The following is a 22,708-nucleotide window of genomic DNA, read 5'->3' on the forward strand; positions in this document are numbered from 1 at the left end:
ACTTGCAGAGGAGGGGCTGGAAGAGCCACACTGGCCTCCTGGAGGCAGCAGAGCCTTCGGCCTTCGCTTTCCGGCTATGCCATAGATTGCAGACAGCAGACGCTCAGCTGTAGAGATATTTATTGGTTTCAGTGAATTATACAAATGGATTGACCTGCTATCAATGCCAATAGAACTTTATTGGAATATGGAATGTAAACAGATGTTTCAAATAGAAACATTGCAACCTTATAAAAAATTAACTATTTCGACAATGCCGCAGAAGGAAATTCTGTGTTTAGGTGCTGGTGGGAAAACACTATCTCCAGCTTCTAGGTTTGAACGTCACCAGAACCACTTGATGAAGTTACACACAGAACAAGTAGAGGAGGCAACTGTGAATTGTGGGGCTATAAAGCCATCGAGGGATCTGATGAAAGAACCCACAAGACAAACCCCCCACCCCCCGCAAACAGGATCAGCACCCTGGAATTCAAAAAACGGCTGCCTTTGTTAAAACACTAGGTGGGACCCCAGGCCTGGATCAGCAGCTGCTCAGCCGTGTCCCCGATGGACCACACTGCCGCTTGCAGATCCTTCCTCCTCCCCGTGCTCTCCTCCCCGGCCTCCTCTCCACTCCTCCCATCCTGCGGCGATGGACTGAACCGCGCCAGAGCCATGCTCTGGCACAAGTCTGCGTCCGGCATGGATTCTCATGGGAGCCATATCATGAGGTCCGTGGTCGCACACCCATCACAAGAAGCCTTGCAACACTGACTTTCCTGAGCTCGGCGGGCAAGTCTGGAAAGGTCCCTCCCCCCTCCTGCCCCGAGAGCAGCCCCCACAGTCACAAGTTTCCTAAGCAGGTCTATTTAGTTTCTTCTCAGAGCGAGCCTTTGTCAAACACACCGAGACGGGGGATCTCGCCTCTCCCCAGCAACTCGGGCCAGTGCCCTCCTTTTAATGCTCCAAACCAATCCCGAGATGCCACTGGGTTCGTGGGCTGTTTTTTTGTTGTTGAGCCTCCCCCCTCCCCCCAACTGCCCCGGCATTTGCGATTGAAACTGGAATTCAAGGGCCAAATTCAGGCCCAGAGTGAGCAGTAGGACATGGACCTCAGAAGAGAGCTGCACCTGCTGACCCCCAGCCTGAATTTGGTTCATCCGGAGTCTCCCAGTCAGAAAGGCATGTTTAGAAAGAGGCATGCTAAGGGCTGATGGAGGAACAACCAATTTGTCCCCACCAGCATGGTGGGGAAGGCTGGACTGAGAAGGAAGAGAAGGATCCATAGGGATATGAACCAGAATCAGTTGTGTTGAGCCCTGGGGATATCACTACGTGTTTAGCTCTTGCAAGACCATTTGCCCAGGGCTTTGGTACCACAGGGTTAGAGTTACATTAACCACAACCACCAGAGAGGAACTGAGGTTTATGACCCCCCCCCAGGTTAGATTTCTGCCGAGTAAAAAGGGGAGGGGAAGGAGGGGGGGGTCCTTGGTTCTTTTCCCTTCACTGTGTGACTGAAGGTTTTTCTTTTATTTGTAAACATCTTGAATTACCCGTCGTTTTCCAGTCTTCATCGTGCTGTTGTCAGGCCACTGGAGAGCACAGCGTTTTCTGAGCTGGGCTGGGACTGCTCCTTCACCACGGGATCTGCAGGAGACATGGACCAGGCAGGAAGGGGAAACAGCATTTAATAAAGCGGAAGCTCCACCCTGGCAAACCCTTCCAGAGAAGTTGCTAAGGCAGGGAGCAAAAACTTGGCAGAGTGGGGAGCCAAAATTTGCCCCTACAGCCCAAGACCCCTCTTTCGCCCCCCGGCTGGCCCCACCTTCTCCACAGACTCACAGAAATAGGGGTGCTCCATCGCCTCCTTGGCAGTCAGCCTCTGTTGATGGTCATATCGCAGGAGCTTGTCCAGGAGGTCCAGGACTTCGGGACTGACCAGGTGTCTGTTCTCGCTGTGGATGAAGTTCTCCCAGCGCTTCCGGGAATGCCTGCAAAGGGACCAAGCTGTCACTGCCCAGTGCTTACCAGCACGGCAGGACCCGGAGGTCCCAGGGAATTGCCTGCCATTCTGCATGTCTGAGAGAAGATGGCTGCGGTGGACACTGCCTACAGCTCCTCCTCACACAGGCCACGCTCAGCAAGCACTCGCCGAAGGGGGAACCCCCTCTTCTGTCGGTACACAATTGTGTGGATGTCCCATGCCTGGGAAAGGCACAATATTACACCTTCCCTTCTGTCTGCAGGGAGTAGACAACAGCACGGAGAGGCAGGGTGACACCGTTGGGACCAGAAGGGCTCTGCCTTGCAGCCAGCCCCACAGAAGCTGTCCTTGCTACCCCATCCACCTCTTGCCCTTTTCGGAAGTCTCCACTGGGAAATTTTGAGCCCCTCAGCCCACACTCAACTCCAAGGTCTCATCTCCACTCCTAGGATGTCAACAAGCAGAAGGAGGAAGAAAGAGGGGACGGCTCGTGGATCATGGGAGAGGCAAAAAGAAGGAGCCTACATTTCAGTGGCCTCCTGAGATGGCATGGGCAGCCAGACGGGAGGCCTGCAAGCAGCACTGCAACCCAGAAGATCAAAGCAGGCCTTTGCTGAGAGTCCTTCAAGGGGACGGACATGAGTTTATCTCCCTCTCTATGTTACAAGGGGAAAAGGCTGCATTTCACTTCTCCACTTACTGGCCCAGGATATCATTGAAGTGCGGGTCCAGTTCTATGTGGTACTTCTTGAGATACCCATACAGCTCATCTGTGCCCAGGACCTTTGCGATGCGAACCAGCTGGAACAAAAGGCATGTTGAGAGCGAGCAGAAGAGCAGGCCACTGCTCTTTCGCAGAGGCAGAGCTGCCCAGATCTAGGAGCTCTCCTTCTGGAAACATCCCAGATGGAAGGAAGGAAGGAGTGTCTCCCTTGAAACTTGTTTTTGCAACGTGTGCAGAAAACAAGTCTCCTAGACAAGGCAGCGAAGCATAATCCCAGATGGCTTAACTAAGCACGTAGCAACACCCTCCCAGCCTGGTGGTCTGATCCCCAGAGCCCCCCCACCATACACACAGAGATGAGGCAGTGACAGATGTCTCATGAAATAAGCTCGGTAGTAAAGTCTTTACTTGGTCATAATTGTCCTGGCCGTGGAAGAAGGGCTCCTTTCGGAAGATCATGCTTGCCAGCATGCAGCCTAAGCTCCACATGTCTAAGCTGTAGTCATACATCTGAGGGGAAAAAGGAGAAGCTGTCAGAAAAGGCATGCTCACCATGGCCCGGTTCCCCAGCTGCACAGGCAGCCTCCACCTTTTCACTGCACAACCAGCCTCTTTCCAACCCAGGCAATGCCCTGGCAGGCAAAACCAGGCAACCCAAGGGCGGCCAGAGGGTAACTACAAGGGGTATCGCTGGCTAGCAAGGAGGAGGCAGACTCTTACTTGGTAGTCCACAAGGAGCTCCGGTCCTTTGAAGTACCTAGAGGCCACACGGACATTGTATTCCTGAGCTGGATGGTAGAATTCGGCCAGACCCCAGTCTATGAGCCGCAGCTGAACATGCAATAAGGAGACACAGAGTCAGGCGCCTCGGTATAAGCTGGTTAGGTGAAGCCAAGTTAGGTGAAGCCACATTGGCCAAACCTCTCAATCCTGTGATGCCAGCGTGGAGCCCAGGATGCAGGGAGGTGCTCTGAGGACAGGAGATGCTTTCAGCAGTGCTCTGGTCAGCTGGTGGGGCAAAGCCCAGCTTAGAGAGCTCCTCTGCCTCCTGAGTCCCAGCACACTGCTACTGCTGGGCTACTGGCTCCCCACCAGCACCCCCAGCCACAGCGTACCGGGGAAGGGGCAAAAGCCAGCTGATTTATTCTGCTGTTTAGAGGGGCTGGGCTGAAGGCAGCATTGATTTTAACTGGGGGCTGAGAGCAGGAAATGGTAGGAGGGAGCTCACTACATCCCGCAGGGCCACATCTCCTCCACAGCCGCAGGATGGACAACCTGCCATGTTACTGGAGGACAGTGGGTCTAGTAGGAGATTTCCCCCTCCTTATAAACCCTGCCTTGCCTGTACAGCCACCGCTGATTGACAGGGAGGGACCTGAGGACCAGCAACTAATTTGCTGCTGGAAACCCCAGGTCCCTGGGGAAAGAGGCACACACAGCACCCGATGAGGTACGAGTACCATGACAGGGTGGGGAGTTCCCTGTGCTGCCCATTTCCATGGTAGCGAGCTGGGAAAAACATCTCCTGTGATCTGTTTAGCACACCCCAAAGGTGAGGAAGCCACTGCAGGACAAGCGGGCTGTACTTCAGGAGGAGCTTAGGCTCCCTAGGTGCAAATACCCACGGTGCTCCCCAGTGGGACTTTGGCCATCTCCTGATGCAGGCATGACCAGAGGGGAGCTGGCAAAGAAGGGTTAAGGGTACAGCAGGGTACAGCTGCCTAGGCTACGGAGTTTCAAGTTTCCCTGGAAAAACCCTGCTTGTAAGCCCTGGAGCCACAGTACCTTTTTCTGTTGGTGGTCTATCATGACGTTGTGGGGTTTGACATCCCTGTGCATGATCCCCATGCTGTGACAGTAATCCAGGGCCTGGCGGACACACGCACATACGTTAGACACGCCTGTAACCCGCAGGCACAGCATTAACAGTACAACAGACAGTTCTTGGCCAGGAGCAAGGGTGCCCTGTCCTCAAGGAAGCACTGCAACCCTGGCAACAAGGAACTGGCATTTCCAGCTCTTATGCTGTACGTGATGAAGTGACAAGCTGGCAACAACACCGTACTGATCTCGTGTCCGACTGCAGTCACTGGGAGTCCTGTGTTCCCTGCACAGTCCGTGAAGGACACGATGTCCCACCTGGTGGCAAGTCCAGTGCTCCAACCCGGGCAACCCTGTGCCTCCTAGGCCCTGCTCTCTTCCCCAGAAGGGGGTGATTTTTACACGTGCACAGTTTTATGGCCTTCCAGCGCAGCTTTCCACCTCTGTCCCAAACACACTTAGTGTTGGGAACCTGGGAAGTCACCCCTGCCCTGCTCATTTAAGCCAAACCTGCAGTTGCAAAAGGCAGACCATAGCACAGGAGGGAGGGCGATGCTGCTTAAAGCCTGAAGGCAGGGGCACACGTAAGCTCTCCAGCTCCGTGCCTGTGCACCACCCGCCCCCCTGCAGCTGCTCCCTTGAGCAAGCGGGTGAGAACATTGTTTTCTCATCTCCAGCGGGGAGGGAGATGCATCCATCAACATCTATCTGATACTCCAAGATCTCCAGCAGAGCACAGCCTACAGTCATTAAATACCCAAGGCATCAGTGCCAGGGAAGTAATGCTGTCCTTGGGCCCCTGCTGCCATAGGAAGCAGAGGAGGGAACAGCTTCCATAGTAAGGAAGCTTCCATATCCCTTCCTAAGGCTCAGGGAATACCCCTGCAATGACACGTGGCCCCACAAACAACAGGAGTCACAGCAAACAGCAGTCCTGGGATCGCCAGTACAGGAGATCTGTAACAGGTTGGACAAACTGCTTCTAGGGATGAAACTGCTCTAGTGTCCTGCTTGTCTGCTGGATCATCTAAACCTCATCACCCCTCCCACCCTAATCCTGGGCTGCCTCAGGCTCCCTCCAGCCTCAACCAGGAAGGTCCCTCCCTTGCAGATGGGGGCAGCCAGCTTGAGGGCGCAGAGAACGCCTCCCTCAAGCTCACTAGGTCTATTCCAGGAAGTCTCCTGCAGCCAACAAGTCCTGGAGCGCAAGGGCTTTCCCTAACCAGTCCCACTCATTTCCAGAGGTAGGCGACCTGCAAAGCGCCAGCCCAGAAGTCCTGAGGCCCTGCTAGGACCTGGCACAGCCAAGCTGCTGCTCCAGCAGGTCAGCGCAAAACAGCCCGGGGATCAGCCAAAACCTGTGAGCTCTCCCAAACACCCTGCTGCCTCCCATGTCCTGTGGATGAGACCCCAGAGGCAGCACAGCACATCTCACAGGTCTGCCATAGGCTCCCTGGGCATTTCCATGGGGAGGTGTAATCTAGGCTTGATAAGAGGAGGTATTTAGGGCACTGCTTGCCTTTTTCAGAGGGGCAGGGAAAGCTTTGGCTGGGAGGTCTCAAAGGAAAATACCACCATGTAATAGCCAGCACGACCAGAAGCTTTGTTCCCCAAGACCACATTGATGGGGTTCTGTGGCCACGGGGCACTGAGCTGGCTGGCTACTGAGCTTGTTCTTGGAGTGCCCTAGATCAGAGGGGTCTAAGACCAAGTGGGCAGAAGACACCTTCTGGGGCTGCATTTGAAGGAGAAAAAAGCCTGGAGCTGGCAATCCCTCCCTCCCGCTCTCCCTAGCCTGCCGAGGAGTTCCCAGTTCCCCGACCTCACAAACATCCCTCGGTGCTTGTACTGCATCTGGCTGAGGGAGCTGATTTTCCTCATAGCAGGCCAACGGTGCTAGAGACACGGGGAGACCAAGCACAGCCCTACCCAGCCACCAACAACCACAAATACTTCACAGGGAAGGAACAGACCCCAAAGAATCAGAGGCTCTTTGGAGGCGACCAAAGGTCCCCAGTTTGGCTGCAATACCTCACAGCAACAAGCCAGGTAACCAGATCTCTTCCCAAACCTTCCCCAGTTATGAGACACGGATTCTGCACTGAACATGAGCCCCGCTACTGCCTCTCTCACTCCTGGCCTCCCCACCCAGACTGCCGTATGTAACGCCACTCACCTTCAGCAGCTCATACATATAAAACCGAATATCAAAGTCTGTCAGGATCTGGTACAGTTGCTGAAACAGATTTGGGGAGGGAAAGGGGGGCGGGGGGGAAGAGAAACAAAAATAAATACTTCAGATCTGGATTAGTTTCGTTTCCTGCACTCCACCTGCCTCCAACCACTGACCCCACTCCAGACCCCCTGCAAATGCTGTCACTGTGGACGGCTGTCCTGGTCACAGACCTGCCGGGGCTACACGCTGGTAAACCCAGAACGGACTCAAGTGCTCCCGTGAAATGCTACTGGGATCATTCAGACCTGGCACGACTTCTTCCCGGCAGGAGGCAGGCAGGCTGTCTGTCCAAGAAGACGACAGCAAGCCCATCAGAGCACGCTGGGGCTGGCACAGATGATTTTGGCTCCATGCAAAGTCATTGCGGTGACTTGACAACATGGATAACAGCATTTGGAACAGGCAGGCTGGGAACACATGGGCAAGGTTTCCAAGTGCTCAAGGTGGTGCGGGGAGAGGAAAACATTAGCCTAAAGGAGCACGGGGTGAGGAAGCACAAAAGGCAGAGGCGGCAGAGGCTCCCCTCTGTCCCAGGATAAAGGCTACTGCAGCTCCACAGCACAGGAACGCTTGTGGGGCCCAAGAGAGCATAGCCTGGAGTCTCAGGGAAGCACTTGCTGCCACCACGTTTGCCACCCTCCCTCCCCTCCTCCATGTCCTTCTGTGGCTAAAGTGACAACAAAGATCCAGGATGCACTTTTACCTGTGCTGTGCCACCAGCACCATCACTGGAGAGCTCATCACCCTGCTGCTCCCACAGCAGGCCATAGCCAGCCCCAGATCTGCCTTCTGCCCAGTATCCGTCATTGGTGGTGGTGCCAGCCCGACCCTGCTGGGCTGTGCTCTCACCCTGGGAGAGCAAGCCGAGACACCAGGGCAGGGCAGGGCAGGGCAGGAGTGGGACCAGACCCCTCTCCCCTTCCTAACAAACGGGGATCATCCCACAGCTCAGTCAAATCAGCTCTTGCATCAGCACTGGAGCACGCTACCCATCACAGGCACCACTTGGCAGCTCCAGGGAAAATCCTAGAGCGAGGGATTGAAATTCACATTCCAAGAAAGCAGCTCTGGCCCTGGATCCCCTCCAGGCCCGTGCCAAGATCCTCAGGATTCTGCTTTACTCAGGGTCAGCTCCAAACAGCCCCACCACCCCCGGTACTGCCCTGGGAAATCATTTGACAACATATAAGTGTCACTTACACACTCAGAGCTTTAACAGCCTCCAGGACACGAGCTGCGTTGTATTCTCATGAGCTGGGGTGATCCTAACGCTTCAGAGCAATCCACTGAAGCAGACAAGTGAGCAGGGAGCAAAGACACAGCCACGAACTACAGTAGGGATGGATCTCCTGACTCGGTTGCACGTGGCTCTGATGCACAACCCACGGCCAGCAGAGGACAGCTGAGCCCTTGCAGGAGTTGGCTTAAATGGCTTGCTTCAGTAATGAACGCTATGGGGGGACAGAGGTGCTTAGAACACGTCCTTCTGGGAATCAACACCCTGTTCAACCTCACCTGGCAACACTAACACACCTGGGGAAGAAGGAAGGCAGGAGAGGCAGTGGCAGAACAATGCTAGACCCCATTTTCCCCATTCCCTGGCTCCTCTGCCTCTCGCTGCCTGTAAGCAGGGAGCGGGTGGAAGGGCAGTCACCAATGCCTTTCTTCTTGGGCCATGATGCCATTACTTCTCCAACCCATAGCCTTTAGCAGGGGCAGCCATTAGGCAACCAGCTTCCAACAGTTGCCTCAGGAGAGCTGCCTGTGAAACCCAGCACCCCGGCCCTCTCGCCCATGCCAAGGCCAACGGTGTGGCTAGCAGAGCCCAGGCTCCACTTGCTGCAGGGCACAGTCCTTGCAGGAGCATGCTCAGTCCCACTGCTGGCAGCCAGCAAGTGCAGGAGGCTCCGAAGGATGGAACCACTGAAAGCGGGTCCCATGCAGCAGCTGCCCCAAGAAGGCTTTGGCCATGGGCTCCAGGTCCTCTGCACCCAGCCCAGCAGGGAGAGAGCAGACACCTCACCTGCAGACTCGTCCCACGCTCTGCTCTTACAGCTGGCCCTTTGGAGTAAAACTGTCACAAACATCACAAACAACTGTGGGGATCACTCAAAGCCAGCTCCAACATTCACTCAGCGCTTGGGATCACACAAGGCCTCAGAGACCTGAGCTGCTCTCCCTTCTCCATACAGAGCGCGAGGAAAGGCCAAACTTGCCTTCTGCCCCTCTCCAGCCTTCAGTGATATTTTGGCACACATCACATAACCAACCGTAAACTAATCCTGTGAATGCCTGAGAAGGCACATCTATGCTTCCCCCCATGGGGCTGACAGGAGTTAAACACTGCTTATTCTTCCACCCGCATGAGCAACACATGCAGGATGCAGCATCTGCAACGCAAGGGGGGGGTGGCTGCGAGGAGCTGCCAGAGGAGCAAGGCTCTGCTTGGGAACACAGGGCAGGCAGCAGCAAGAGAAAAGGCAACAGCTCCCAAAGCATCCCAGCCTTGGCAGCCATGCAAGGGAGGAGAATTCTCCATATTTCTGCATTGGCTGTGCAGGGCAACGACTATTTATTAAACTAACCTTGGATGTACCAGGATAAAACACAGGCACAGGCCTCCCTCACGGCAACTCGGCCTGATAATTCACCAAGGTGCAAGCAAAGTGGAATATTTGACCCAAAAGCCCTCTGTCCTCACAACTCCAACAGGCTGAATGTCCTGAAGCGGCCTTTCACTGGTCACCTTTCTTGCCCACCTCTTCTTCAGCTGCAAACGCGCTCGTGTTTTAAGAATGAAACAGCAAACCCAACCCCGCACTGCTCCTGGAGACCTGGCTCTGTCCCCTTCTTTCTCCAGGGATTTGCCTCTTTTGGGGCAGTGAAAGGCACGGGACCAGGTATGCTCGTGGACTACACAAAATACGTGACACCCGACAGTGGCTGAAGGACAGGCATCTCATTTTGAGTTTGAAACCAATTAGCAGAAGATTTAATTTCACTGATGGTTACTCAGTTGACTGCATGGCTCAGCTATCATTTAAGGCAGACGGCCATGGGTAGCTTGAGTGCTCACCGGCAGCAGTGATACAGCAGGTCTGAAGGGAAACACCAGCCTGGTATGCAAGCTGCAATCCTCACACAGCAGAATATGCATTTAGTCTAGTTCCCACTCATCCTCCCTGCGAGTACAGAGCCGGTGCTTTCAGAAGGGACCCAGCTGGGTGATTTAAGAAAATGTAATCAGCTCTCGGGAGGTATCACCTCAGTCTCTTGTTTATATCGTCATTTAAAACCAGCCAAACTGTGTGGAATATGAGCTTGTGCTTCTGATCTGGAATTGTCCACAGCCACAGCTTAGGCCACACAGAGCTGCAGCTTCTGCCTGTGCACAGAGAGCCGAGGAAACCCAACAGCTGCCTTCATGGGTGCACAGACATAACTTGTGCCCTGCCATCTGAACGGGCAAAGGGGAGACAGTATTAACACTGAGCAAAAAATAATAAAACTGAAGGAAAGAAGCTGTAAGAAAGGAGACAACTGTGGAGACATCCAAGCTTGTGAGCAACTGCTGCAACAGGCCAGAGAACACCACAATCCTGTAGAGCACTCAGCAAGCCCTGCTGCACACAGGCTGCCCCGTGACCCCTTGCACACCCTGAAGGTGATTTGCCAGCGAGCTCAAAATGAAGAGGAGAGGTCCCTGTCACCAGGATTGGCTCATGTGGCAATTAACTCCAGCAGAATTCGGCTGCCTGGGGAGTTCAGGACTGTGGAGGAGAGGGGGCAATGACTGGGTGCTCTCCAGCTGCTTCACATACAGAGGTATAGGGCAAGCCAAGGCCTCCAACACAAGCAGTCTCATCTACCCTGTGCGCTTTCTGCTGGGCAAGGGCACTTCAGAGAAGGGAAGAGACAGCTTGGGAACCCTGTACAGAAGAAGATATGCACAGGTGCCTGCGAGAAGCAGCAGCTCTGTAAACTGCCAGCTAGCTGTGGCCCCGATAACCTACCAAAACAGGCAACAGAGCTTGTGGGAGCACAGCTTGGGTAACCCACAGACCCCATACGCAGCTGGTGAAAGTCAGGTTACAAAGAAGCTCTGAACACGAAGAGCCACGCAGCATACCCTGGGGGACACACTTGCTGTCCCAAGACTTGTCTTGGACTTGCACAACTCTGAACCTGGACTTCCTCAAGGACCCAAGCCTTCTCCTTGGAGCCTAGAAATGATCTGCTGCAATCCCATGTAGTTGTTTCTAGCGCAACAACCAGAGCTGAGCACTGTCACCTCTGCTGTGCCCCGACCATCATTGCCTCGCTGGCTGCAACAGAGCCTGCGATGGCTCTCAGCGTGGCTGGACTGCTGGCCTGGCTCGTGCTGCAAGCCTGGCATTCTTCAGTTAAGATTCCCTGTTGGCCATCAGCCCCCAGTCGCTCCTCAACGCTCCTCTTTGTGAACATATTTCAGTTACTGGGTGATATCTTTGATATTTTTTTCCTCTAAGAACACAACAGAGTGGTGGGATCACATTTTGACTAGGGGACACACGGTGATCCCCAGCAAGCTGTGCCGCTGCCCTAGCAATCTATTTCATCTCCAGCCGCGTACTAAAAGGAGAAATTAAAAATCTCTAAACAGAAAGTTAAAAACTTCCAGGGTAAGCCTTATGAAGAGTCCCTGGGTCACCAGGAGCAGCACAGGGCACGTTCCCAACCTACATGCAGCACTGGAACAGCCCAGCTGATGTCGATGAAGCCCAGACAAACCAAGCCTGCTTTAATTAGCCCTGAAAGGTCACCACATAGCACTCCTCTTGTGGCTGTTTACTGAATGGAGGCAACACTCATCTCCCTGCCCAGAGCTGTCAGGGCAGATGCTGCTGCAAGTTATTATTATTCCAGCCTCTGCATTAAGTCTCTACGTGAGATTAAATAGCACTAAGACTACCACCGCCAGCATGGCTGCAGCTCTGGCTCGGCGTGGGGGCCCACCCAGCAGGGTTCAGCTTGCCAGACCAACCCCAGAGGGACAGGAACAACGTGTGCTGCCTCTCAGCCTGAAAGGCTGCAGGTGAGACAGTCCATGGTCCAGCTGACAAGCTGTCTCCTTTCCACCAACACAAACCCAGGGTCCTCTCTGGGTGCTTGGTGTGCCTGCTGAAGCTGCACCCTTCCAAGGCACATACCTACAGAACTCCAGCACAGGCAGGAGGAAAAAAACCACCTTCTCGTAACATGGAACAAAGGAGATCTCTGAAGAGTGCAGGAGGGGATGGCTGCCGGCTTTCTAATGGCAACTGCTCAATTAATTCTCCCCTGCTAACTCAATGACTTAGGGTAAAGATTGACATGGGGGAGCAAAGATACCATTATAATAGGTGGTTACAATAGGTGGTTGCTAATTATCTCTCCCTTTTGTGTATCAGCTTGCGGCTTCCAGCCAGGAGCATTTCAGTAGCACAGGCAGTTGCAGCTGCGCTCAAAAGGACCTCCATTTCAGGAAGGAGCCATCCCACTTGGAGCTTCTCAGAAATCAGAAGAGCCAGGGCACGTACCACAGCCTCAGGCAAGCAGAAAAGCTCTTAAGATGCATTCAGACTGCTCAGTCCCCTGCTACCAGGCCCACCACCAGCAGGGGATGTTCTCTCCAGCCTCTGCGACCCCAGAGTCCCCAGGTCTGAAGGACTCCAGCACAACTCGGTGTCACCTGCACCATCAACTGCACTGCTGTACACAGAGCATCACAGCACAGGGGTGAACCGGGGCTGAATACACAGCACAGCAATGATTACTGAGTTGAAAGGGGAGTAAGAACATCTGACCTGTTGAACTTACTCCTCAAAGTCGGGAGGAGATTCAGCACAAAAGCTTTTTATTCCTTCCCACCTGAAGCCTATTTACAGGTTTCTGATTTACATGGGGAAAGGAAGGAGAAGCTGACACAGGTGAAAACTCCAAACTCCCCCCCGGCTCTTGAGGAGTATCTGGCACCCAAGATTGTAGCATTCTTAACAGAAATGGGAAGCCTCCCCCCTCCACGCTCAGGCAGACTCACCTTAAAATCTGTGTTATTGATGTACTCAAACACCAGAGCAGGGGTCTTTGACTGCAAGAGAGAGAGCGGAGCCATGGTTCAGAACACCCTCTTGACCTTTCTTTGCTCCAAGAGACCTGAGAAAGCTTATGGTTCCAGCTCAACCCTCGCTGCGGGGAACAGGCAGGAGCAGGACAGCGGGACGAACGCAGCCCTGCTCCCGCAGGAGGCAGAGGCAAGCTCTGCTCACACCCCACACAGCAAGCACCAGCACGGCCTTTTGAACAGTGCTGTTCCTCCCCACGCTGCAGAGCAGAGACAGCCCTGGGCAAGGCGAGAGGTGTGACCAGGGGCTAAGGCCCTGCACCCCATGGCGGGAGGAAGGCCAGCCTGGGCTGCCAGCGCCGCAGCAGGGCTCTGTGGCTGCCAGCAGGCTGGGAGTCGCAGGCCTCCGCCAGCTGCCTGCCAGAGAAAACTTCCCAGGAATAGGGTAATCATGGCAATGCAGACAAAGGATATGAGCCCTGGTCACTGGGCAGGACAGCAACCAGAAGGATGGAAAGTGCTTAATATCCAATCACCCTGGCAGATACTTATGTTCCAGATGCCAGACAGAAGCCAGAAGGCTACAGGCTCTGCCTTCTTATGTATAAATTTGTAGGGCTACAAAACAACTCCCCCATCAGCCACAGGGAACTCACAGAAGACACAGAGGGCCATGAAAGAGCGGGGAACAGGAACATGAGCTCATCCAAACCAACCCAGCTCAGGAAACCATAACAAGCTGGACACCACTCGCCTCTGGCTGGCACAGAGGCAGAGCCAGCACCCAGCCTGAGCTGAGAGCAGAAGCCATGCGGCAGTGCCTGTCCCATGCCCGCAGCTGGCCAGGAGGCAAGCCCACCACGCACCCCACGACACACGGCACCTACCACCGGATCCTTGACAGTGTCAATCAGATTAATGATGTTGGTGCCACCACGCAGATTCTCCAGAATCTTAACCTCGCGTTTTATCTTCTTTTTCTTCACTGGCTTAAATAGACAAAAGAAATTAGAAGTGAGAGTCCTTCCAGAAATTAACAGCAACTTCTGCCACCGATTTTGACTGGATCCCATCACCTCCTCTCCCTTCTCTGCTCCCACCCTCACAAGGGAACACTTTTGTCTTCAAAGAGGAGACAGACACCTTGCATGAACTAGGGTTTCCCCTCTCAACAGGGAAAGCTTTCCATTCATCAGGGGAAAATCAAGCCATTCCAGACTCCAGTAACTGTGGTTGAAAGCACCGTGGACTGCTACGTGGAAATCTCAGCGCACTCACTCTGTGTCATGCATTCAGAGTCGCAGGCCAAGCATGATTGACTTCATATCTTTTATTCACCAGCACAATCCTTTTCCCAACAAGTATTTTAACCCAATGAAATGATGACCTGAGAGTCTTCAACACCAAGGTGCCTACTAAGCTCAGACACTGCTACCCCTGACTCTGTGCAACCACCCCAAGAGCACAGACCCCACTGCACAGCAGGCCGTCGCGTCCATATACCATGATTATTTTTATTTTTAAAGCCTACAGACATTTTAAACAGCTTTTGACTCCTCTTCAAATCTGCGCAGCCCCAGGAGCTCCCTTTGCAAAGCAAGCTTTCCTCTGGACGTCACTCTACAGACAGTGATGAAGAACAGCCGTGCGCCAGGCTGGGGCACGGAGCTTGGGTTAGCTTTTACACTCAGATCCAGTGGTTCACTTCAATGCAAATGAACAATCGTTTCTGTAACTCATCGATGCCCACAACAACTCTAGCTCTGTGCCTGCTTGGAAAGAAAGGCAGCTTAGAGCAGTGAAGAGGAGAGACACTTTAATGAGCCTTGGCTAGTGACCAGCATGGGCACCACCAGCTGCAAGTCACCAAGTACAGCAGCCCCTCGCTGGCGAGCTGGAATATCCCCGCCTGCACCACCAGTACCGCTGCAGGGAGACACAGAGGCCCTTGCCCTGGCAGTGAGGTTCGCTGATGAAAACACTCCTCTCCCAACATTCAGCTTTCTAAAACACTCACCATCCAGCACGGAGTCTTGTGTGCAAGGAGGGCAGTAGAATGGCAGAGATGCATTACCACAGTGACATGCACGATCAGACATCTGTGCCAAGGACACGGAGCCACAGGAGCTCAACAGCTCGCGCCCACCGCCTTGCCTCTGCCTCAGCCTCCGCCATCGGTGGTGGCTGCAGAACGCTGAGGGGGCAACACATGCTCCCGCTACGGGCAAACGCAGGGCAATCCCTGCTTGCAGACCCCTCACAGGAACGTATGAGCAGACCAGAGAAGGAACAGAAGCTTTTTATACAGTGGGAAAATCTGGCATTTATGTAAGTGATAAAATACGCTGCCTTTCTAGGCTCTTCAGGTGGCTGACACCTTCAGATTCAAATCCTGCCCTTCTCTTCCAAGTTAAAATGAAGGAGCTAGACTTCCAAGCCAAAAGATGAGAATCTCAGCCCTAAGCAAAGTGCCAAAAATAACACCGATGCCTGCACGGGGAGCGTCAACACCTCATAAAGCCACTGTGGAAAGCAGCAGCAAGGCCACCGCAGCTGCCAGCCCGAGCTGGAGCAACACAGGGCAGGGTTCGCTGGGGACGGGTGACCAACAGCCCTGCAGCAGGACCCGGACATGGCCAGGGCGGTGGGAGGTCGGACAGACAGGGAGAAGCAGCCAGGGCAGGGGGACCAGCAGAAGCGAGGGCTACGTTTCTGAACCCAGGAGGAAGAGGCTTCATCAGGGACTAATTTCATTTCTGTCAGCAGGGGGACACACACCACCCTTGCGTCACCCACAGGCACCGATCTTACCAGAACGCCACGATGGAATAAGAGGGCATAATTCAGTTACTCTGCTCATCCAGCGAGGCAGACTACACACACAAGCTGTTTTCCAAGGAACTTCAGAGAGGGAGCTGAGCTGCCGCCATCCTGACGGCGCTTGCTGAGTGGCTTGGCTGCCAGCAGACTGCATTACGGCCTCCCTGCTGCAACACGTGCACCTGATTGGGACTGGGAACAGTGCCCGGGCACAACCAAGAGGACCCACAGCCCACTTGGAAATACCTTTTCCTCTATGCTGCCATTATTTCAATGGCCTTTTGCATCGGCTAGGGAGGGGAGGATATCCTTCAGAGATTTCCATTTCTCCTTCCATAGCAACCACCACTCCCACTGGGGCAGAAGATGTTGTCTTCCAGTCACTTCCATGTTACCATCTTTTTCAGGATGGGAAAGTGATGCCCTGCGTGATCACCACCAGAAGCCTACCCCTACCCACAACACATTTATTAAAGGAGACGAGCAGACAGAATCAGTGACTTTTGGAAAAAAGGAGGGAAGAAAGTTGGTCGTCTTTCAATGAAATGCCTGCAGACAATCCCCAACAGCAGCATCCCTGACAGCACCCAGGGAAGACACTCCAGCAAACGCTGTCTCAGCAAGAGAGAGAGCAAAAAGCCACTTGCTGTTTGCACGTTTCCCTGCCAAGCTGTGGTAGCGCAGTGCTCAGGCCAGGCTGTCCGCACGTGGGTACACCAGCTCTAGGTCAGCCATGGGCCAGGGCAAGGCCCTGCAGGCCTCTGGGCAGGTGGGGTACAGGAGGCCCTCCTCACTGCATCGTCAGAGCGCTCTCCCCACCTGCAGCCAGTGGCCAGGGCAGGGGCTTCCACCACTAGGTAAATTGGGGTGAGGCAGGGAGAAATGCCATGGGCTGAAATAACGCCGTCTAAAAGCCATTGCCTGGAAGCTTCCACAGAGAGCAATGCAGGGGAACGGAGGATTTCCCCATTCCAGATTTGCAGGAGAGCACAGCAGCGACCGCTGGCCTCCACCCACCCCACACAGCTTGTGCTGCACCAGCCTGCCCAGCCAGACGCCAGCTCCTACTCATGTGCTGCTCCGTGCCATCACTCCGGCCACAGCTACAATCGCTGCCTGCTACCCCAGAGCACGTCCCTGGGGCTCAGTTTTTGCCCAGTAACCAATTCCAAGCCCAGGCTCTTCCGTCTGGCAAGTGAAACACCTGGGTGCAAACCATTCCAGCACACGGCCAACACTGCACTGGAGCTAACTGGTCACAACCACAGAAACCCTGCTGACCGCCCTCCTGTCCCCAGGTCCCAGTACTGCCGAAGCTACAGGCAATCAGCAGCAAATGCTCCAAGCACCAGGATTAAGTCTGGGTGTCTACAACTGTCTCTCAGAGTCACCCGATCTGTCTCTCCAAGGATGTTGACTCCAAACACACATGGATTAAATGTGAACTGTAGCTATTATGGCCTCCAACCATCTGCCTCTCCCAGCAGGGACAGCTTCCCCAACACCAGCCCTTAGAGCCAGTATTCTAACAGTACTCCTTTAAGGCTACTTCATTAAACCAGGCTATGAACAGTGGCATTTCAGGTTGTGTTTCCTACACGGCTCAGCGCCCCTGCCCTCGGAGGGGGATTTCCAGAGAAATGGAGCAGACACGTAGACAAAATTAACCGCTCCTGAGTTTGATCCGGCTGCGTTTGCAAGGCGACGTTTTATACTGGCGCAGACTCCAACTCCATCTGTTCCCACGGCAGAGGCATTTCAAAGCTTTCCTCCATGCTGGGATTCTCCAGTGACCAGTACGCATCAAAGCCTCACTGCAGCCTTCCCCTCTGAGACAGGCTCCGACAGAGCCCCTCCGCTCTATGCAAACACCTATTTCCACAGGATCTGTAAAAACTTGACAGCTTGGAGACTTCTGTCGCATTTGGTTGAAAATGGCCAACCTGTGCAAAAACTACTGGGGGGGAGGAGGGGGAGAAAGGCTGACAGACAGCGGGATTGCATAAGGCTCGTTTCCATAGGAAACCAGGCTAAAAGACATGGCTCAGTTTAACCACGTCTGCACGGGGAGGGGTTTAATCACTTCAACTGCAGCAATACCCTTGGAACAATGTGACCACCTAGCACAAGCCAGTTTCCCAGGAAATTGCTTCCTTCCTCAGGCAAACTGGAAGTGAGGTGACTGTAGGCGGCAGAGACAAAACACGCAGCTCATGGCTGCCCATACCACTGGGTGCCCAGAACAGAGGGACAAGGTGACCTCCAGCCACAGGACGATGGCCTCTGCTGGACCTGGCAGCTCCCACTCAACTCTCCCCAGCTGGCCACCCTTGGCTGCAGGTTTCCCACTCTACCCACCCAAAGGATCCCACGAGGGTGCTTCCATCCACTTGTAAGTCAGGCAGAAGAGGCAGTGACCAGCGCTATGCCAGCCACCTTTGCCCCACCATCGGGGAGCACCATGTGATGCCGTCCCTCTGTTGAGGTGAGCAATGGCACAGGATGAGAAGTGGCTCTGCAGTCAGGTTGATGCAGAAGAAAACACCTCTCTCTGACCAAAAGATAGAATCCTGGGTCATTTTCCAAGAGATCATGTAAACATGTAAGCAGGGAAGGAGTCCAGCTGCCGCAAACACCAGCAGGGAGAATTAACATTGTTTTCTAAAATAAACCTTTAAATACAAGGCTGCGGCCATCGCTTCCTGTCCTGAACGGATAAATGGCTGCCCAGTTCATCACCTTTTTTGCTTGGTTTCTACAGCAAAGGGAATACGCTCTTCTCTCAGATGCTTCAGTTCCAGCTTTCCCCAAAAACCTGGGGACCCGTCACTTGAATTCAAGTGAAGAGAGAAGATGAATTTGTTATCCAGAGTTCTCTGCACGTTTTCACACTGAGAAAGACAAGTAGTGACCAGGAAGGCTTGTGAAATAAGAGTTAAATCCAAAGCATCAAATAATTTTACATCAGGCAGAAGCAGCACGCACACGCTGCCAGCTGAGAGACACAGGAGCTGCTCTGGAGGAGCCACAGGAGGCGCCGAGTTTTGCCCAAGAAGTGCCTTGAACAAGAACTGGGGTTAGCGCAGCAGCGGAGTAAAGAAAAAGATCGATTCTTTGCTCACCAAACCTGGATAGCCCGGACACACCACGATGCTTCCAGGGAATGAGCAGGGAAATCTCAACACACAACATCTGGGACCAGCAAAAGGCTCGAGCAGCATCCTCATGACAGGCTTTAACATCTAAAAGCTGGCACTAGGAGCTCATTTGTCTCTAGCAGGTATTATCGAAAGGATTGTAATAATCAGCCTATGAAGCCTGACGCCAATTGCTCAATAGGAAAATTGGCTTCAGAACAGCAGCACTTATTTTGCCAGACATCAGCTGCGAAACCAAAAATCGTATGCAAAAGAGCCACAAGATCAAGGAGCCCACTTGTGTTAATATTCTTTCGGCTGTTTGCATCGTACAACTTCCATTATGGGAATTCAAACTTTCCTGAGCCGCTCCTGAATTTTAGAAAAGAGGGAAAAAACCCTACCCTGAAACAAACAAAAAAGCAAAAGTGCTTTAGTAAAGTTCAGCAGAATACACCGGCACGTGTTTTGAGGACAGTGCTGTTCTTTCCTTAGAATTCCTTTTGTCCCCCGCACAGCACATCCCAAACCAGCCCTCCTGGGGCTTCAGGACTGCCCATGACCACATCCTGCAGTCAACTGAAAGGGAGACGCACAAGGACCCAGCCCTGAGCCTCAGCACCGCCAAGCCTCAGCACCGCCGATCCAAGGGATCGGACTCATTCGCTCAGGCTCTGCCCCAGGGCACTCCAGACAGACTCAGTGCTGTAACTCGCCCTCCTCCCGCAGGAGCCGCAGCTTCGCAGCTCACCAGTTCCTTGGTGCTAGAACACCACCGCCAGAGTTATCAGCTGCATGTCCAGGCCTCTGCAAAACACCCGGTACAGTCTCGGTTGATCTCAGCTCCAAATAAGGCTGGAGTCCAGCAGCCAACTGTGCCAAGTTCTATGGGGGCAACTGGTATTTGAGAGGGAAGAGCTGTGTCCCCGGCTCTCTTGCAAAAGGGCTCATTTCAAGACTGCCAGAGGAGGAAGTGGGCCAGGGCGAGCTGATTCAGTGCACGCAAACGTAGGGGGAGCAAGAGACCCAGATAGCTACCGGGAGCAGGCATTGAACGGCTGTGGTGGAGGTCACCGACACAGTCAAAAGCTCCAGCCTGAGGGACCGACATCATCAAATTGTATTTCCCCATGCAGTCCGTTCTGCGCACCATCACAGAAGTCCTTTCAGCCCTCCATCTAGAACATGCTGAAGTACACGGGCTCTAAAACTTTTAGACAGAAGAAAATTTACCACAGACACAAGGCCACCTCCCCCAAACGGTTTTCTAGCTACAGAGTGATAATTTGAGTTCAGCACTGGAAGGACCTTGCAGCAGTACCTGGTCTGAGCAGCAGCTCTGGAGGGTTCACACAGCCCAAAAGGGGGAACAGGGGAAAAACAAAGCCAAACAAACAAGAATGCACTTGTGAAACCACATACATGGTTGAAAGTTCGGTCATGGACTCAGCACAGAGGGACAAAAGCCACCAAAGGAGAAAGGGGGCTGTTTCGTCACTGCTGCAGAACCTCCATTTCACTAGTCCCTCTTCTTGTAACCACATTTGTCCCCTAACACCTGTCTGCATGTTGTGCCTGTGTGGATGATGACGGCACAAGGTGGCGGAGGAGTCTCTTTATGTGAGGGGTTAGCGCTTTGCAGGCACGTGGAGTGTACAGAGACACATCCGTGCATCAGGGAAGCGGGAGGACTCCTGGCACAGAACTGACAATGTGGATGCTGTAATCTCTGTCTTGAGTGGCCGCTCAGATGGCAGCAATCAGTGCAAGAGAACGGGCTGTGAAGGATGCTATGGCCCAGCTGAAGCTCACGGGCAGCCATAACTGTTACTAACTTAACAGCAGTATTCTCGCCACAAAGAATCATCCACAAAAGTTACAAGCAATGTGGAAAGTTTATCTTCGGATTTTAAAGCGGCAACTCGCAATGCTGCTCACATCCCCTAGGAACACTGTTACCCCAGAACGGAGGATTCACTTTTACGGCACAAGAGGAGACTGGCAGACACTTTGGAGCTGCATTAGCAGAAAAGCAAAGCAAGACGTTCAAAGAAACAGCACAGATGTTGCAGACTGACCTCAGCAGTCCACCAAAAATCTACATCTATGTGGTTAGATATGAAAGAGCAGAGCTGCGCTTTAGATACCTGCATTGGATGTAGACGATAAGCAACTCACTGGATCGAGGATGTCAAACTTTCCTTGTACGTGCCAAGGAATGCCAGACCTCATCCTGGGGAGTTGAGCCTTAGCATCAAATTTAAGCAAGACCCAAAAGCATGTACAGGACACGTTCACACGTTCCCTCTGCCTGGCCTCGCCCTCCTGTGAGCATGCAGGAAGCATGCCCGCAGCTGTACCAAGGCCAGCCAGATCAAAAAGCCCACAGGGGCCTCTGACACCAACGAGGGACTGCAGGAGCACAGCTGCTGGCTACATCCATGCCCTGCTACCCGTGAGGCATAGGAAGGTGAGTACAGTGCAGAGCCCTCTGCTACCTACCACACGGCTTGTTTTGCCCAATCTTTGCTCATGGAACAGGCTGGAAAGGTGAGGAGCTGCCCTCTGCCTCGCTTCTCAGGATAAAAGCTTTTGGAGGATGCTGGGCAGGGGCGTCTGTGTGGCAAATCAGGGCTCCAGCCTCGCTGCTTTGCACGCACAGTCCTACCTGGAGCATCCTGACGTCCTGCTGCAGTGGAGTGAGAAGCAACTTGCTTGCTCTGTTTGCTTTTTTTTAAAAGAGCTGCAGAATTTTTCTAGAAAAAGTGACATATAAGAGCATCATATTTAAAGAAGGGCACTTGACCCAAGAAACGGTAATGTTATAGTCATCTGCATGATCTTAATTCTGCTCCTTTGCCAACACGTTCTTTGACCACAGCTAGTGGCATGAGTACATCCCACTTTCCTGCAGGATTATGCCTGGTGCTGCATTTGGGGCAGCAAAACAGAAAGGCAATCCTGGCTACTAGCCAGGGAAATGGGGCATGTTGGGGTTTTTGCAAGCCCAAAAGGCCTGGGGCACTGTGATACCAATCAGGGCCATTAGCTCCCTGGCCTCATCCAATGCTGAAGTCTTCACAGGGCACTTAGACAAACAAGGCAAGCGGCAGAGAGGCAAGAGGAAGAGCAGTTGTCTAGTTCATGCAGTGCTACACCAGGACCTGCACTCTAGTCTCAGCTCTGTTGAGGCAAAGGGACTTGCCCAAAGTCACACAGGAAATCTCTGTGGCTCAGTTCTGCATCACAGAGAGGGTGATAAAATTTCCTGACCTCTCTGGAGGAGGGTACAAGATGTTCAGGTAGCACAACACTAAAGAAGGGGAGGAAAAAAGGCAGGGGAGGGAAGTACTCGCTACATGCTAACTTGAGCTGGGTAAGGATAAGCTGCTTCAAAGAGCAAGGCTAGGAAGAGACAGCAGTCACCTGCGTGAGGCACAGATATTAAAACAGTGACTCCTGCTAAAAAAAAAGAACAATCACTCTAACGCATAACATAAATTGTCCTCTCAAAAAAAACAGAGAGAAAGGAGGATCTATGCTAAACAGACACATCCATTGCCCAGCAACAGTCTTCCCCTTGTCCCGCCCCTACAGCCACACAAAAACCTGAAGACTTTTGGTTGCATTTCCCACCTCACGGGATCCAGCCTGAATTAGGAGGGACAGAGAGACTCAGCTTCTTCGCTAAGGCCCCGCTGCAGATACATGTAATTACATTTGCAATCAAGTTTGAGTCTAGCTACAGGAAACCAGAGGCACTTTCCACAGACGAGAGCGATGTTATTGCCACACTTTAGAGGTTTTCATAACACACACAACCCGGTGCTTCGAAACTCACTTTTCACTGACCCACTTTCCACGGAGAAAAAAGTTCATCTTTATTTATCTGGACTTTCTGCTTTTCCTTGCTCACTTG

General features: G+C 53.2%; 2 protein-coding genes across 4 annotated transcripts in view; both read right to left on the reverse strand.

Annotated features, from left to right (window-relative positions):
* Window positions 1-686, reverse strand: part of CFAP20 (cilia and flagella associated protein 20) — a 31,999-nt gene extending 31,313 nt beyond the window's left edge. Inside the window, exon 1 of the mRNA XM_035898822.1 lies at window positions 519-686. Coding sequence (XP_035754715.1) covers window positions 519-686 — 168 coding nt within the window. The remainder of the gene's footprint in view (window positions 1-518) is intronic.
* CSNK2A2 (casein kinase 2 alpha 2) overlaps window positions 128-22,708 on the reverse strand; it is a 24,622-nt gene continuing 2,041 nt past the window's right edge. Inside the window, exons 2-10 of one of the 3 annotated variants that reach the window (XM_035898697.1) lie at window positions 13,720-13,817; window positions 12,809-12,859; window positions 6,691-6,750; window positions 4,479-4,562; window positions 3,414-3,524; window positions 3,102-3,203; window positions 2,670-2,770; window positions 1,828-1,976; window positions 128-1,632 (exon numbers count right to left, since the gene is read on the reverse strand). In XM_035898697.1, the coding sequence (XP_035754590.1) occupies window positions 1,556-1,632; window positions 1,828-1,976; window positions 2,670-2,770; window positions 3,102-3,203; window positions 3,414-3,524; window positions 4,479-4,562; window positions 6,691-6,708 (642 nt within the window). In that variant the 5' untranslated portion in view covers window positions 6,709-6,750; window positions 12,809-12,859; window positions 13,720-13,817 and the 3' untranslated portion in view covers window positions 128-1,555. Of the gene's footprint in view, window positions 1,633-1,827; window positions 1,977-2,669; window positions 2,771-3,101; window positions 3,204-3,413; window positions 3,525-4,478; window positions 4,563-6,690; window positions 6,751-12,808; window positions 12,860-13,719; window positions 13,818-22,708 lie in introns of those variants that run through there. The other 2 variants (XM_035898694.1, XM_035898695.1) reach the window with 2 other exon arrangements.

The sequence above is a fragment of the Egretta garzetta genome, unplaced genomic scaffold, assembly GCF_000687185.1.
Source record: "Egretta garzetta isolate BGI_Z169 unplaced genomic scaffold, ASM68718v1 scaffold27, whole genome shotgun sequence".
NCBI classification, from domain to species: Eukaryota; Metazoa; Chordata; class Aves; order Pelecaniformes; family Ardeidae; genus Egretta; species Egretta garzetta.